The 15457-nt window shown below is 41.0% G+C and overlaps 1 protein-coding gene across 1 annotated transcript; it reads left to right on the forward strand.

Annotated features, from left to right (window-relative positions):
- The first annotated feature begins 208 nt into the window (after positions 1 to 208).
- On the forward strand, positions 209 to 15243 carry LOC122871829 (platelet-derived growth factor subunit A-like). Its single transcript, XM_044187252.1, has 6 exons — positions 209 to 1031; positions 1367 to 1463; positions 7818 to 7925; positions 8460 to 8653; positions 13773 to 13899; positions 14592 to 15243. The coding sequence occupies exons 1-6, from the start codon at positions 969 to 971 to the stop codon at positions 14600 to 14602; spliced, it is 600 nt and encodes a 199-aa protein (XP_044043187.1). The 5' UTR covers positions 209 to 968; the 3' UTR covers positions 14603 to 15243.
- The last annotated feature ends 214 nt before the right edge of the window (positions 15244 to 15457 follow it).

Here is a 15457-nt window from a genome sequence, read left to right on the forward strand (position 1 = left end):
CTTTCCAGTAAATTGCTCTGCAAAAGTTGTGTGAAGTTGTAATACAGTTGTGATTAAAACTGAGTTTGTGATACTCAGAAATAAACGATTCTTTGCTGTAGTTTAGTTCCTGAGTTAGAGCTCCTACATTGTCCTGTAGTCTATTATTCAAAGCGCGCTCGCAGTTTTGTGCCGCGGGGACGCGCACGGCTATATCCTGTGACTGAAAGCATCCCGACTTCATTCACCCCGGAGATCACAGGACCGCCAACAACTGACATCAAACTCCTCTGGGCTGAGTGTTTCTCTTTTTTCGGTCATTGGTGCCATTTGCCTTTTCGTCCTCGTATTCTGGACAGAACTGGTTATTTCTGGACGTTTCAATTTAAAGATTTAATCAATTTCAATGATTTGCCCACATAAAGTGCCAAGATGCTCAATGGCTGTATGTGTATGTATGTAAATGTGGGATTTTGAACGGATTGTACTGAGGACAAAATGATGGATATTGTTGGATGTGTGAATGTAATATTTCCATTGGACCGCTGTTCTTTTGATGCCAAAACGAAGAGCTGCTGGAGATCAACTTGACCTCAATTAGGTTTGATAGTTTCATGAGCTTTGGTGCTTTAAACTACTGGACAATAGGCTGCGCAACTATGAGCTTTTTCTTTGCAGCTCGGACTTAAACAGGCTTTACGCTCACTTTCATATTATTTTGGAAACCAACTCATCTCTCGCCTACAGTGACTTGCACTAAATGCAGGAGCAGAACAAGCTTGGCTCCTCTCTCTAACCGCATCTCATTCAGGAGTTTAAACATCATCTGAAGTCGTAGACGCTCCTGACTCGCTCTTTCATTGAGGTCGTGGTGGTGGCCAGTTCTCCCGAGGGATGTTTCTGGGCTCCCGAGAACAGGGAGCGACAGCCCGGCTCCTGCAGTGGACCTTCGCCTCGTCCTGGTGCCTATGCAGCGGATCTGAGAGGAGATGAGAGCTGCGGTATACCACCTCCTCGCCGGCTGCCTCTGCCTGTTACGCACCGCTGCTGAGGTAAGTCTCGCTGAAGTAGTGGTAGTTGATATTTGCTGATGTTTGCAGTGAAATTTGTTGCAACTTATACAGAAACAAAAAGGTAACTGCCGCCTATGCAGCATATTTATTTCACTCTGCGTTATTACGCACAAATGTTTATCTTTCCCATTGGCGCAGATAGGCATGAATACTGTCCTTATTATTTTTTTTAATAAATGCAACAGGTTGGCTTGCACTGAGTCAGTGAGTTTGCAGATTAGTGATGCTTGAATGATTTTACGCCCTTTGCACACCAAATGGCGCAGCTTTGTTTCTCCATCCCCAATATACATCGACTGACTTTCTTCCCACAGGAGTCTCCTCTCCCCCGGGAGCTGCTGGAGCGTCTCTCCCGCAGCGAGATCCGCAGCATCAGCGACCTCCAGCGGCTGCTAGAGATAGACTCCGTAGGTAAAGCGCTTCATTATAATACAACTCTACACTCCCACAAACTGGATTAGTGAGCATTGCAGCAAAATGAGGTTATTCAGCGAAAAATTCAGTTCACATGACGTTTGTGATGTGAGCACCATAATGCACAAATACCCGCTCAGCTGTTTTTCAGGGTAAAGGATTATTATGAGGATCAAATGTATGTGAACTTCTGAAATCAGGAGCAGTGGTTGTAGCAATCTTATTGTAGGATTTCACTGACAGAAACCGGAAAGAACAGAAAATGGTGTACCTGTAGCCTTGAAAGATCCTTAGTGGGTCCTAACTCAACACAGAGTTACTGCTGACAAACATCAGCCACCAGAGGCTTACATGTGCCAGTCTGGGCTGCTGCTGCTTCCCTCCCTGTCTGTGCCTTGAAAGACTTTGAATTGTGGTATTAGTTGCATCTGGTTCAGTGCACAGTAAGAGGATGCTGTCCACTCCTCTCATTACTGGAATACCTCACCGGATGTTGCTTGGAGACCAGCAGCCCGCTTGTTCTTTACATGAACTCAGAGCAAAACTTAACTTTGTGCATATCAGCTACTTCCAATGGTAAACTAGGAATGAGGTGTAGATTTGAAAAGAAAATGTTTGTTTAAAGGGGCATTCCACCAATTTTACACGTCAAAATCAATTTAGTGGTCATGTTAAGTACAACTCAACCTGTGAAAACAGTTGTACATGGTCTGCTGTGACTCTGGAGGAGCTTTGAAGCCTGAAAAATGATGAAATCACAGTGAGGTCAGCAGGGTTATCTCATCTTGGGCTTGGAGAATAAAAGTTTTTAATGGATAGCCTGCATTAGAAACTGCAGAGGGTGTGGCGTTTTAAAGATGTGCACATTTACCAGGCATAGGAGGTCTAATGAGGAGACAGTTGCACTATGGGAATTGTAGTGTTTTTGGAGCTCGACCCATGCTAAGGACTATAAGTCGGGATATCTCGACATCTGCTGCACGGTTTTGACCATTCTTTTTTAAACAGTTTCTCGCAAGTCCTCCAAAAATATATAAGTGCAATAATACACTTTTAGTTAGTGCAGATCGTCTTGGTTGTCCCTCTGTTATCAAACTTGCTGCTGGTGTCTCAAACAGTCTGAATATTTTCAATATTAACCCTAACCCTTTCCATCAGAGGAAACCATTTACTGTCATTAATTCCCTTAAAGTTAAAGAAACAACTTCCATGAAACAGTCATTTTGATTTGGTAAAAATTTCCATATCAGTGTACACATTGCATTTAATTTTTCCTCTGCTTCCTGTCAAACATTTGCCACTCAGATGAGGAAATCTAAGTCTCCCCACCAGGAAATAATCCCTTTACATTTTTCCTGTTAAAAACTTAATTGTGACCTCTCTGTCTTCCTTTTTGTGGCATCGTTCTTAGCTGGAAGAGCAGATAAGTTCAATCTGCAACTGACATTTGTCAAAAAGGTTTTTGCTGTGCTTTTAAAAACACCAAAAAGAAAAAAGTAAACATTGCATAAGTAAAGTAAATCGGCTACAACTCTAAATAACACAAATATTCACCTTCAATAAGCACAGTAGATGCCAGTTCTCATTATCCAGGTAATAAATCAGAACTGACTGAATCAGTGAAGAAATAACTGTGACATAAAACAGTCTTTATTGCATTTATGCCCTGAGTCAGGCTCTTAATTCCTCCCACACAAACTTCCTTCTGCTCTGAACTTCTTGCTGCCTGTGAAAAACAGTTGATTCATTTTTTAATGTCTGCCTGCTCCGAGCGGTGCCACCATTAATCCTGGCATTATTGAGATGCAAATGTCGGGTGTGACGGCTCCCCGGCTCGGTGGGGGTCAAGTGGCTCACTTCATTATGCTGTTGTCATGCTGCCCATTATTGGTTTGAGAGAAGGGCCCGCTGGAAGGCTGCTGTGTTGCTATGTATAATTCATGCTCAAATTCCTGCATGTCAGGGCGAGCGAGACCGAGAGACACAGACAGAGAGAGAGAGATAAATGTTGAAGGTGGACTTTTAGAAGCACATTGTGTATACAGGCAAGCGTGTGTGCGTGACTGCGTGCACACACACGGCCGGGAGCTCTGCATGCAGGCAAGAGTGACGGGTGTACACACACAAACACATACACAAAGAAGTGTGAGGTTTGGTATTGAGAATCAAATTATGCTCAGACATCATTTACGCTGATTTCCAGGAATCTTTCTGTCTTTTTCCCCCTCTTTTACACACACAGACACACACATAGAAGTCCACACTACACACAAACTTAGCTCATAATTTATTGGCTATGAACAAGACTGTGGATATCCTGTGGTTTGGCAGTGCTGAGTGTTGAAATGGTTTGATGAATCTGTGAACACTTTAGAAACACTTGATTGACTTTTACAGCATCTCATGCATACATACATACACACACACACACACACACACACACACACACACACACACACACACACACACACACACAAAGGCAGAGCTCAGTAAAACCTGCCTGTGGAGGTATAGTTACCCCTCTCTTGTTTCTCATAATTTCATGATTTAAGATTTATATATTTGTTTCTGTACGGTAACTAAAAGCTATCAGTCATAAAACAGACTACTACTCAGAGTCATTGTATAAATTACATGTCTTTTTTATGATGCCATGAAATACAGTGGTGTGAAAAAGAGTTTGCCCCCTTCCTGATTTCTTATTTTTTTGCATGTGCATGTTTGTCAAACTTAAATGTTTCAGATCATCAAACAAATTTTAATATTAGTCAGATAACACAAGTAAACACAGAATGCAGTTTTTAAATGAAGGTTGTTATTATTAAGGGAAAACAAAATCCAAACCTACAAACCCTGTGTGAAATAGTGATTGCCCCCCCTGTTAAAACATAACTTAACTGTAGTTTATCACACCTGACTTCAATTTCTCTAGCCACACCCAGGCCTGATTACTGCCACACCTGTTCTCAATCAAGAAATCACTTAAATAGGACCTGCCTGACAAAGTGAAGTAGACCAAAAGATCTTCAAAAGCTAGACATCATGCCGAAATCCAAAGAAATTCAGGAACAAATGAGAAAGAAAGTAATTGAGATCTATCAGTCTGGAAAAGGTTATAAAGCCATTTCCAAAGCTTTGGGACTCCAGTGAACCACCGTGAGAGCCATTATCCATAAATGGCGAAAACATGGAACAGTGGTGAACCTTCCCAGGAGTGGCCTGCCGACCAAAATTACCCCAAGAGTGCAGCGACGACTCATCCAAGAGGTCACAAAAAACCCCACAACAACATCCAAAGAACTGCAGACCTCACTTGCCTCAGTTAAGGTCAGTGTTCATGACTCCACCATAAGAAAGAGACTGGGCAAAAATGGCCTGCATGGCAGAGTTCCAAGACGAAAACCACTGCTGAGCAAAAAGAACATTAAGGCTCGTCTAATTTTTGCCAGAAAACATCTTGATGATCCCCAAGACTTTTGGGAAAATACTCTGGACTGACGAGACAAAAGCTGAACTTTTTGGAAGGTGTGTGTCCCATTACATCTGGTGTAAAAGTAACACCGCATTTCAGAAAAAGAACATCATACCAACTGTAAAATATGGTGATGGTGGTGTAATGGTCTGGGGCTGTTTTGCTGTTTCAGGACCTGGAAGACTTGCTGTGATAAATGGAACCATGAATTCTGCTGTCTACCAAAAACTCCTGAAGGAGAATGTCTGGCCATCTGTTCGTGACCTCAAGCTGAAGCGAACTTGGGTTCTGCAGCAGGACAATGATCCAAAACACACCAGCAAGTCCACCTCTGAATGGCTGAAGAACAAATTGAAGACTTTGGAGTGGCCTAGTCAAAGTCCTGACTTGAATCCTATTGAGATGCTGTGGCGTGACCTTAAAAAGACAGTTCATGCTCGAAAACCCTCCAATGTGGCTGAATTACATAAATTCTGCAAAGATGAGTGGGCCACAATTTCTCCACAGCGCTGTAAAAGACTCATTGCAAGTTATCGCAAGCGCTTGATTGCAGTTGTTGCTGCTAAGGGTGGCCCAACCAGTTATTAGGTTTAGGGGGCAATCACTATTTCACACAGGGCCATGTAGATTTGGATTTTGTTTTCCCTTAATAATAACAACCTTCATTTAAAAACTGCATTTTGTGTTTACTTGTGTTATCTTATAACACTACTAATATTTAAATTTGTTTGATGATCTGAAACATTTAAGTGTAACAAACATGCAAAAAAAATAAGAAATCAGGAAGGGAGCAAACACTTTTTCACACCACTGTACATGCACTCACTACTTACGTTCATTCTCCTATAACCAAGTCCTAACCCTGAAATAAATGGTTTGTTTTTGACCCCAGATGGGAGGTGAGTTCCATGTGACCACATACACTCAGTACACAACCTGTTCCATGATGCACACAATTTTATACAACTGGTTGTGTGAAAACAGCATTTATTCATCAGTTCAGGTTGAGTTTAGATGATATTTCTGGTTTACCTACATTTTAAAGGCTGCAATCAAACTGTTAAATGCTCAGGATGAGTCGTCTTGTTATCAGTCTTTCATTGTTTTATGTGAGCTTGTCTGGTGGTTTTCAGCATATGATTTATATATTTTTATGTTATGTTTTATGTGTTTTATTATGTTTTATGCTCAAGTCTTTGTGTGTTTTGTGCTTCACTTGGCTGCAAGACAAACTTGTCCTTGTCCTTGTCCTTGTTGAAGTTGACAGTGCTACCAGTAGCCTATTTTCTTTATGTTGAATGTACCATTATATTCAGAATGAAAAAAAGGTGTTAACATAACAGCAGTTTAACAGTTGTTCTCTCATTGAGTTTTCGCTGTGGCAGCCTCACGATCCTTGACTGATACAAATAATATTTTGAGTACTGATCATGATTAAATGACTAGGTCACACAACACTATGAATGAGTCAGAGAAAAACTGCCCTCAACATTTCACTAGTGTAGCAGAACAGATATCTGTGGTACAGAATTGAGTATCAGGCCACCAGTATACTTCATCAGAAGTGCTCGTCGGATGGTCGAATAGCTTCCTTCTCCCACACCTTTCCAACGTCAGAATTCGAACAATTTATGTAACTTTTGAAACCACACAATCCGACAATCACTCTTACTTTATGCCATGATTGGCCTGCTATGTGGAGGCGAGAAAGTAACACACACAACTATTTCTGTCACTTTTCATGTGTACAAACAAGTGCAACACTATGAATGCCTTCCAGGAGAGACTGAATGAAAGTATGCACCATTGTCCCCATATTTAAATGATTATCACATCCCGCCTCTCTTTATGACGGCTTGCTTTTCACTCCTGAGTCGTTCGGAACAGCAATTAACACTTTTGTCTTACGATGTGGTTGAACAACACCGTACAAACGTTTTTTTTCAAGCATACCTCGGCCCTCAGTCAAACGTAAAATGGAAACATCCAACCATGTGGATAAACAAGTATCATCAAGTAAGGATCAAGTCAAATTCTCCATACCAGCACTCTGAAAGAAGGTTTGGCTTGTGACCTGATTAGTGTCCTTGCTTTTATGTGGTGTTTTAAGTTCTGGCCGAACAAAACAGCATTTTCTCAGCTGTAGAGTTGTGACGACCCATGAGTGACCTCAGAGTGAACTCCTAATGCAGTGTGTGTATCCGCGTCTTTATGTGAATTTTCTGATATGCACACTGACACACTGTGTTTCTCACTGCCGACATTTACATGCAGAGAACGCAGTAACCTGTTGACAGATATAAACATCATAACTCAGTTAGAATAACCTGGTTATGCTTGTGCTCTGATCAGGAGAGACTTGATAAAGATGTCTGTAGTAAACAATTTGCTGCAGCATGTAAACATCCCGCTCCTTTCACTTTTTTATTTTTTATCGGACAGTCAGTCGGTCATCATCGTCTTGATAGCCAGATATTTCCTTCTTTTCATTGACTTACACTTTGGTCCATATTAAGGTATCTTGAAAATGAATGGGCAGATTTTCATAAAATTTTACATGGATATTCATGGTCCCCAGAGGATAAGTTTAACTGGTTTTGGCGACCCCCTCTACCTTTTTTTAAAACCAAAATGTAATCTTGTACACAAGAACAATCCAGTCTAATGAGAAAATAGCCATGACATTTACTAAGAACATTCATGCTTGCCAGAAGATGAACCTCTTACAGTACATTTGCTTTATACTTCAAAGAAGTGTCTTAGTGTGTGTGTGTGTCTGTGTGTTTGTTTGCCAGGGATCTGGGAATATTTATGAATGGTGTTGTTAACAGTGAGATTGTGTGATGTCTGAATGTGCGCGTTGTTTTGTCTTCATTCAGAAAATGAGGTGATTGAGGAGACCAAACACAGCTACCACAAGGACTTCTCTCACAGCTTCCCCGACATGAAGAGAGAACACACACACACCAGACACAGGAGGAGCACTGGTGAGACACCCACACCCACACGTACACACACACACACACACGCGCACACACACACACACACACACACACACACACACACACACACACACACACACACTCGCGCACACACACACACACACACCATCAAGGTCTCAGAAACTGAAACACATTGGCTAAATGTACACACAAATTCTAGATATATGGAATAAAAGTTGGTTTATTTTACATTTGACTTTACTCCTGCATAATAAAATGTTAACCCTTTAACACCCAACCCCATGGAGACGCCATATATCTTTACATTTCAGTTGTATACTCTGTCGTGCCTTATACCTGGATTATTTTTATGACAGGTTGTTCTTTTGTCATTTGACCACAATGACCAAAAAGTCTAATCTATTAATACATATATTACATGTTAAAATTCATGTAACTTATCTTACTTAGGAGTCTGAAAGTTCTCCATAGTGCTAGTGTCTCACAGAATGTTAAAAGTGATAAAGCAATATTTGATTCTAAGTTCCTGTAACCTTTGACCTTTTTGTTCCCCTGCAGTAGTGGAAGAGGCCTTGCCGGCAGTGTGTAAGGTGCGGACAACGATCTATGAGATCCCCAGGAGCCAGGTGGATCCCACCTCAGCCAACTTCATCATCTGGCCGCCCTGCGTTGAGGTGAAACGCTGCACCGGCTGCTGCAACACCAGCAACATGAGATGCCAGGCGGCCCGCAAGCACCACCGCACGGTCAAGGTACAAAACTAAAACATCTCGACTGTATATTATGTCTGAAAAAGTATCTTTAGACTGGACATTAGTGTAACCCTTTTTGTTTTTTAAAGAACCTTTTAAGAAAAGACTCATTTCTGAGACGATCACTATTATACTGAAAGCTCTACAATTGTGTCCTACAATGATCCTTCCACAGAGAAGATGTAATCTGACAAAAATGTGTAAAATAGCTATGTAAATGAGTACAAATATATTATTCAGATGTGAACAGATAATATACTCTGACCGAGTTTTACAGTCATAACTCAAATCAAAACACCCAGGCTTTATATAATCTCTGTTAACTCACTCTTTACAGTGGTGTCAGGATCTCTGATGTCCATCGCGATAAAGGTCCATAAATCCATTTAGAAATCATTGGAAAAAGGCGCTCCTTATATCATCAGATCTTGACTCTTGACTTTTCAGTATCAAAAGTAATCCAGGTGGTTGTTGTCTGTGCAGTACATACAGGAATTACAAGTAGCCAAAGCAGGACTTTCCGTGATTCAAATTTGCCGAAATGTAAACAAATAAACGCAAAAAACACAAAGGTGTAGATAGTTTTGAGTTCGATATTCAGACACTAAGCGGGGATCATCCTCTATAACTTTTCACATTTCAACATTCGTTTGTTGTGCAGTTCAGGATAAAGACTGATGTTCCACAGGTGTTATTTTTACCTCATGATTTGATGCTAAAGCCTGACCTTGAAGACGACATAAGACAGGAAACTGACGAGCTGAAGTTAGGGACCGTCTCAAAAGTGCATGCAAAATGGTTAAGAGTGCTTTTCAGACTTTTTGTAGCTTTCAAATTATTTTATAGACACTTAAAACTTTATTTTCAGCTGGACATCTTACATGCACAACCTCCTTTAAAAAAAAAAGCAATGTGGCCAATGACCAATCAGCTATTATCGGCCAGTTTTAGGCAATAGTTCATTCTCATTTTTATCACTGATACTTCAGACCAACCAGTTGTAAATGATTTTAACAACTTACTGCCCACTTCCAGTATAACTCCAAATACAGATATCCTTGTGAAATAAACTGATACAGAGATACAGACAGTAGGTCTGCGTTACACCCCTAGTATGAAAGTGATAAACAAAAACTCACAAAATGGCAGTAGAAGAGGCAAAAATGTTACTTTCTAAAGTTTCATTTTCACCATTCCATCATGTTGGCACATTCGCCGTGAACACCGGTAATCACTCTGCAAACATTTTGTAAAAGGCTTCTGTTATTTGTCTTTTAGTGGCACCAACTCTGGACATATACACAAAACTAATGATGGCACAGAGCATGTAAACACACAACCACTTAACCATTTACTGGAGGTATACACTCCACACCTGCCAAAAAGAATTACTCTCCCCAGCTTGATCATTGTGTGTGTGTGTGTGTGAGAGAGAGAGAGAGAGAGAGAGAGAGAGAGAGAGAGAGAGAGAGAGAGAGAGAGTGTGTGTGTGTGTGTGTTGGTGATTGAGAGTCTGCCATTGAGTTAGTTCAAGAACATGATAGCTTCCTTTTGATGTCCGCCAGAGCTGGAAATAAGACTCAGTAAACCCAGATTGGTTCACACAACCTGCCAACTGGGAGCTGACCCAAGGTGTGTGTATCTGTGTGTGTCTGTGTTCTGCACACAGGAAATCATGAGAATAAAATTATTAACTTGACTTTGATAGTCATTGTGTAAATATGAGCATGTGTGTGTGTACAGTATGTTGCATATTAATTGCACATTGTTGATATATGGACTCATGATTACATGACTATTATGGTAATTCCAATTACTTATCCATCTTGCTTATCTAAAAGGAGTTTTGAAGTGTGTTACCATGTTAAATGTATGTTAAATTAAACAGAAAAGCCTACATGCAAAGGTAAAAATGTAAAATACGAATAAGATTAATAAGCAGGTGCTGAGAGTGAGCAAGTGGGGAAAGAGTGAAAGATGAAGAAATAAGAATAGGTATTTGTGTGCATTGCCAGAGGTCGAGAGGGAAAAAGTTGAGGAAGAGAAGGAGAGGGCGAGTTTGATTCTCTGTGCTTTGGCCTGCTGATACCCAATCTGAGATGAAAGGACCCGTCCTTTGTCTGCTTACAGAGGAAATCAAAAATAAAGTCACTCACATGTGCTGAGATCCAGCGTTCAGAGGGTAAACGGTCACCAGTGCAAGATGCACTCACACACAGCCAGAGGGGAAATGGCAGGGCTGAGGTATGGGAGGTGTGTCCATGTGTGAGATAAAGAGAGAGAGAGAAAGAAAGATAACATTAGCATCTTAACCTCACTACTGTCATAGCAGGCTGTGACCTCAAGTGTGAGAGTGAAGCAGTTGGGATGACAGTCAGCACATTTAAGTCTGTAAGGCCGTTGTACGCGGCTGGAAAATAATGGACTGACCCTTCAGTTTTGGAGCAAGTTGCTGCCTTAAATGAAGGAGTTCTCTTCGTCTTGTGCAAGAATGAGGGCGAGCTGGAGTATGTGATCAACACGTGAACTGTCATGATGTTGGCAGTGATGTGGGTGTTGTACAGGACTGTTGTGGTGAAGTGTGAGCTGAGCCTCAAGGGAAAGCTCTTGACTGACCAGATGATCTTTGTTCCAACCACCAGTGATTTTTGCAACCCAGTGCGCTAAAAATTGTGTTTATATACAACAAATTTGCTATACCAAATACACTTTGTGGGAAATGTAATGCGGCCCAGATTCTGTTTTATGTCAACATAACGAGGAAACGTTTACATTGAAAATATCTGCAAACTGTTACGTTTCATTTGTTTTCCCTACAGTGTCCACTCCTGGTAACTAATGCATGAATGTTTTTATGATGATGTGGAGGGAACTTTAGGCACTGGTTAAAGCAAAAGTTTGACATTTTGGCAAATACGCTTATTCACTTTCTGGTGGAGAGTTAGATGAGAAGATCGATACAACTCTCATATCTGTCTATTACAGTATACAGTACAGTACAAGATGAAGCTGCAGCTGGTTAGCTTAGCTTATAAAGAGTAAAGTCTAGACCTTCCTCTCTAGGAAAAGTGCAATGAGATAACTTCTGTTATGAATTGGCGCTCTGTCTTTGCCGGACACTCCAGGAAGAAACTGCTCGAAAAAGTCAACGCTTACTTGAAGCATGAGACGGGACACATTGACTTTGTCCAGTATTTAAAGGTCCAGTATGTAGGATTTAGTGGCATTTAACGGTGAAATAGCAGTTTGCAACCATTTGACTACCGCTCGCCTTCCAAGTATGTGGGAGAAACTATGGTGGCCGTGAAAAACGCGAAAGGCCCACTATAGAGCCAGTGATTGGTTTGTCCGTTCTGGGCTACTGTAGAAACATGATGGTGCAACATGGCAGCCTCCGTGGAAGGGGACCCGTTCCCTCTGTAGATAAAACGACTCATTCTAAGGTAATGAAAACACAACGATTGTCATTTCCAGGCGATAATACACTAATGAAAACATACTTATAAATATTATATTCCATTTCTGCCAATAGCTCCTCCTAATTGTTATATACTGGTACCTTAAACCAAAACCACTATTGTTTCCTAACTTCAACCAAATGCTTTAATAGACTAAACTTAATGAGATGTGGCACGCAGAACGGGAACCGCGGTCTCCAGTGTCACAGTCCGACCTCTTCCCTATGACTGTGTAGCATATGTCACACTTATTGGACTGGACAAATTCTACCAGTGCATGTAATCCAGGCAGCGCATTTGTTTCTTCCAAAGCTACAAAGCAAATTAGCAGTATATAAAACATATTTTGTAGGAGACTATTAGATTTTGATCTCGAACACCCTTCACAGCGTGTCAGGGCTCACCCTTTAAACACCCTGTCATGAAAGGTAAATCCAGCCCTGATGGGTGCTTTAGCAGCACAGCTCCTCACCTCAGCTGAACCTCCTGAGCTGCTGTAGTTAAGTTTACGCTCAGCGGTCTGTTCAGACTTGAAGTCGAGATGTTTGTGCAATCAGACCCGGAGCTCCATGACTTGGCTGCTTGTCTGGCATCAGCATGTAGTATGTCTGTGTGTCATTGTTTTTGATATTGCTGTTTCAGTAACCAGGCTCAGACATTCAGCTTTAGCAGCAAGTGTGATGTGTATTGATACAAAACAAAAAATGCTTAACTTAGTGTCAGTGATATCGATTCTCCTGGCAGTGTTAATGCTCCAGTCATCCAAACAAGAGCAGACACACCTGTGTGTTTACACAGCAACAATAGTTATTTGTGCATTTTGTCTATAGTATTACAGATTTACAGTATCATTCTACTTGACATGTTGCTCTGCATTAAGTGCTCCCTCAGTCATTTTCTTGCAGTGTTTATCAATCAACAAACTCATGTTGCACAGCCAAGCTTTGTTGAAACCTACAGAAATTACTTTTAAATTCTACTGAACTTCAAAGACACTGAAGTTGTCAGAATCAATTTTGGAGAAATTTGGTGTGTGAAATAAGTTTAAGAATCAAAGAGCTCACATATGCATACATAGTATACACTCAGTTGTCAGTTTCTTAGGCACACCTAGCTAAAGATAATGCAGTCTAATACAACAGTCCTGCAATAAATCCTCCCTTGATGGACGTTATATTGTTCCGTTTTGTAATGTTGATTCATCTTAATGATCATTTTTAGTTTAAGCTATGCACAGTATGTCATACAGTGGGGAAAATGTTTTTCTCTAAATGTTAAGACATTTATGAGGATTTTAAGGGGAGAGGTTGGTGATATGCAAACAAACAGTGTCTTGAAACCAATATCTTTAATTGACTGGTCACTAAGCTCCGCCCACCTGTCATGCTTCTCCGACAGCACATATGCAGTTTACAGTGAAAGTCACTTGAAATTTGTGGTGATTTTTTTTTAAAAAGAACGGATCATTTTAGACAAGTCTATGCTTCACAGTGGATATGCTAGTCATGAACAGGGACTTTTTTAAATTAACCTGTAGCCCCACAAAATGTGCTCCTTCACTTTGGAAGTACGACTAGGTTACTACTGTAGGTAGTAAACTTGTTAGCTGGACATGCTGAAGTTTGCAGACTCTCTCTCTCTCTCTCTCTCTCTCTCTCCAGGTGGCGAAAGTAGAGTATGTGCGGCGGCGGCCCAAGCTGAGGGAGGTGCAGGTGAGGCTGGAGGATCACCTGGAGTGCATGTGCACCAACAAACGCCACATTAGCCCAAACTCAAACACAGACAATGGTGAGTGTACAGCTGTGTGTGTGTGTGTGTGTGTGTGTGTGTGTGTGTGTGTGTGTGTGTGCTTATGCATTCCTGTCTGAATGTGTCTACTCACACCAAAAAAAGCTGATAAGAGATCTGAGGTATTTACTGTGTTTTTCCTTTCTCCTTGAATTAGTCCTCCCTCAGGGCAACGTCTCCCCACACACATACACACACACACCTACACACACACCCTCCCAAACCCCCAAACCCGGCTCCCCAGTATCCCAATCTCTCTCCTGAACTAGAGCCAACTACAGGCAGTGGAACTGATATAAATGCTGTTTCCCAGTTCCAACATGTACAGATGGAGGTGGATTCATAAATTATATTTGTCCATCAGTCTGCAGCTTTGCTTCTGTGACATTAAATACAAACGTGTCTACTCACTGTAAGTCACTGTGAACAAAATTGAATAGCAATAATCATATTTACACTAAATTTCATGCATGCATCCGTCCCTGTTAAATAAACCAATAAATGAATAAATAAATAAAAAGATAAAACTTCAACAACATTATAGGACATCAAGTAATCTCTGTTTTTTATCAGCCTCAATTGCCCCCTAGTTTCATAACTAAGAAGCAAACCAACTGTTCGTTTTTGGGTGTGAAAAGGAAATATGTTGAAGGGTAAGTTTCCTCATCTTCACTTGACTCTTCACCCAACAGGCATCAGGTGAAGAGAGATGAACAGATGGAGGAGCGGAGGACAGGAAGAGGAGGACGACCTGAATCAGAAAACAAGGATGAGCACCTTCAGCCTCTAACATCTCCACCACACCACCTCCCATCAAGTGACTGTGAAAAGTTTGATAGAGATTATTTTGGCCAGCTTGGATAACTGACTCACATGGACCTCAACTGTACATTGAAAGGTTTGTAAAACGAAGTTTCAGACACAGACATGAACCGAACAGGCTGATGGTTTCCTCGCTGTGATTCCTCGATGGAGAAAAGAAGCGATTAGATGATGAAAATGCAGAACACTGGCAGAAGTGAAGTGGATTCTGGGATATCAAAGGACTTACTGTCTGCATCTTGTTCTTTCTCTAGAGTGTAAACCGCTCAGCAACTCGGATTATAAACTGGGTTGAATCCTTTCTAGAAACAGTGACTGGGATTAGGTTTTTGTACTCCCAAGATTTATTCTTCCTCAGCAAAACACTCACACACATGCACGTATATGCTCTTATTTTTATAACCTCCCATTTGCTATCACTGTCTGTTTCTACTTCTGGTATGTTATTCGCATAAAGAATGGAGGGGAAAAAATCCTCCTGACATGTTACTGATACTAATAAACTATTTATATGAAAACAAAGTGAGCGTGGTGATCAGAAAACAGCTTTTAGAGAAACAGGTTTTTCACCAAATCAGAGCGACTGAAGGATTTAAGAATTTATCTAAACCTGAAAGAGGAACCGGACAGGCTTCTGTGTGTGTGTGTGTGTGTGTGTGTGTGTGTGTGTGTGTGTGAGAGAGAGAGAAAGAGAGATTATCTGGAGGATCATAATACTGAAGCTTAAACCCCTGTG

This window comes from Siniperca chuatsi, linkage group LG3 (assembly GCF_020085105.1).
Source record: "Siniperca chuatsi isolate FFG_IHB_CAS linkage group LG3, ASM2008510v1, whole genome shotgun sequence".
In the NCBI taxonomy this organism is placed as follows: Eukaryota; Metazoa; Chordata; class Actinopteri; order Centrarchiformes; family Sinipercidae; genus Siniperca; species Siniperca chuatsi.

Bases quoted from the DNA above. Each gene is read 5' to 3' on its own strand.
- LOC122871829 (XM_044187252.1), top strand. From the start codon at position 969: ATGAGAGCTGCGGTATACCACCTCCTCGCCGGCTGCCTCTGCCTGTTA. The intron at 1,032-1,366 runs GTAAGTCTCGCT...TTCTTCCCACAG, and splicing joins TGTTACGCACCGCTGCTGAG to GAGTCTCCTCTCCCCCGGGA. The intron at 8,654-13,772 runs GTACAAAACTAA...CTCTCTCTCCAG, and splicing joins AGCACCACCGCACGGTCAAG to GTGGCGAAAGTAGAGTATGT.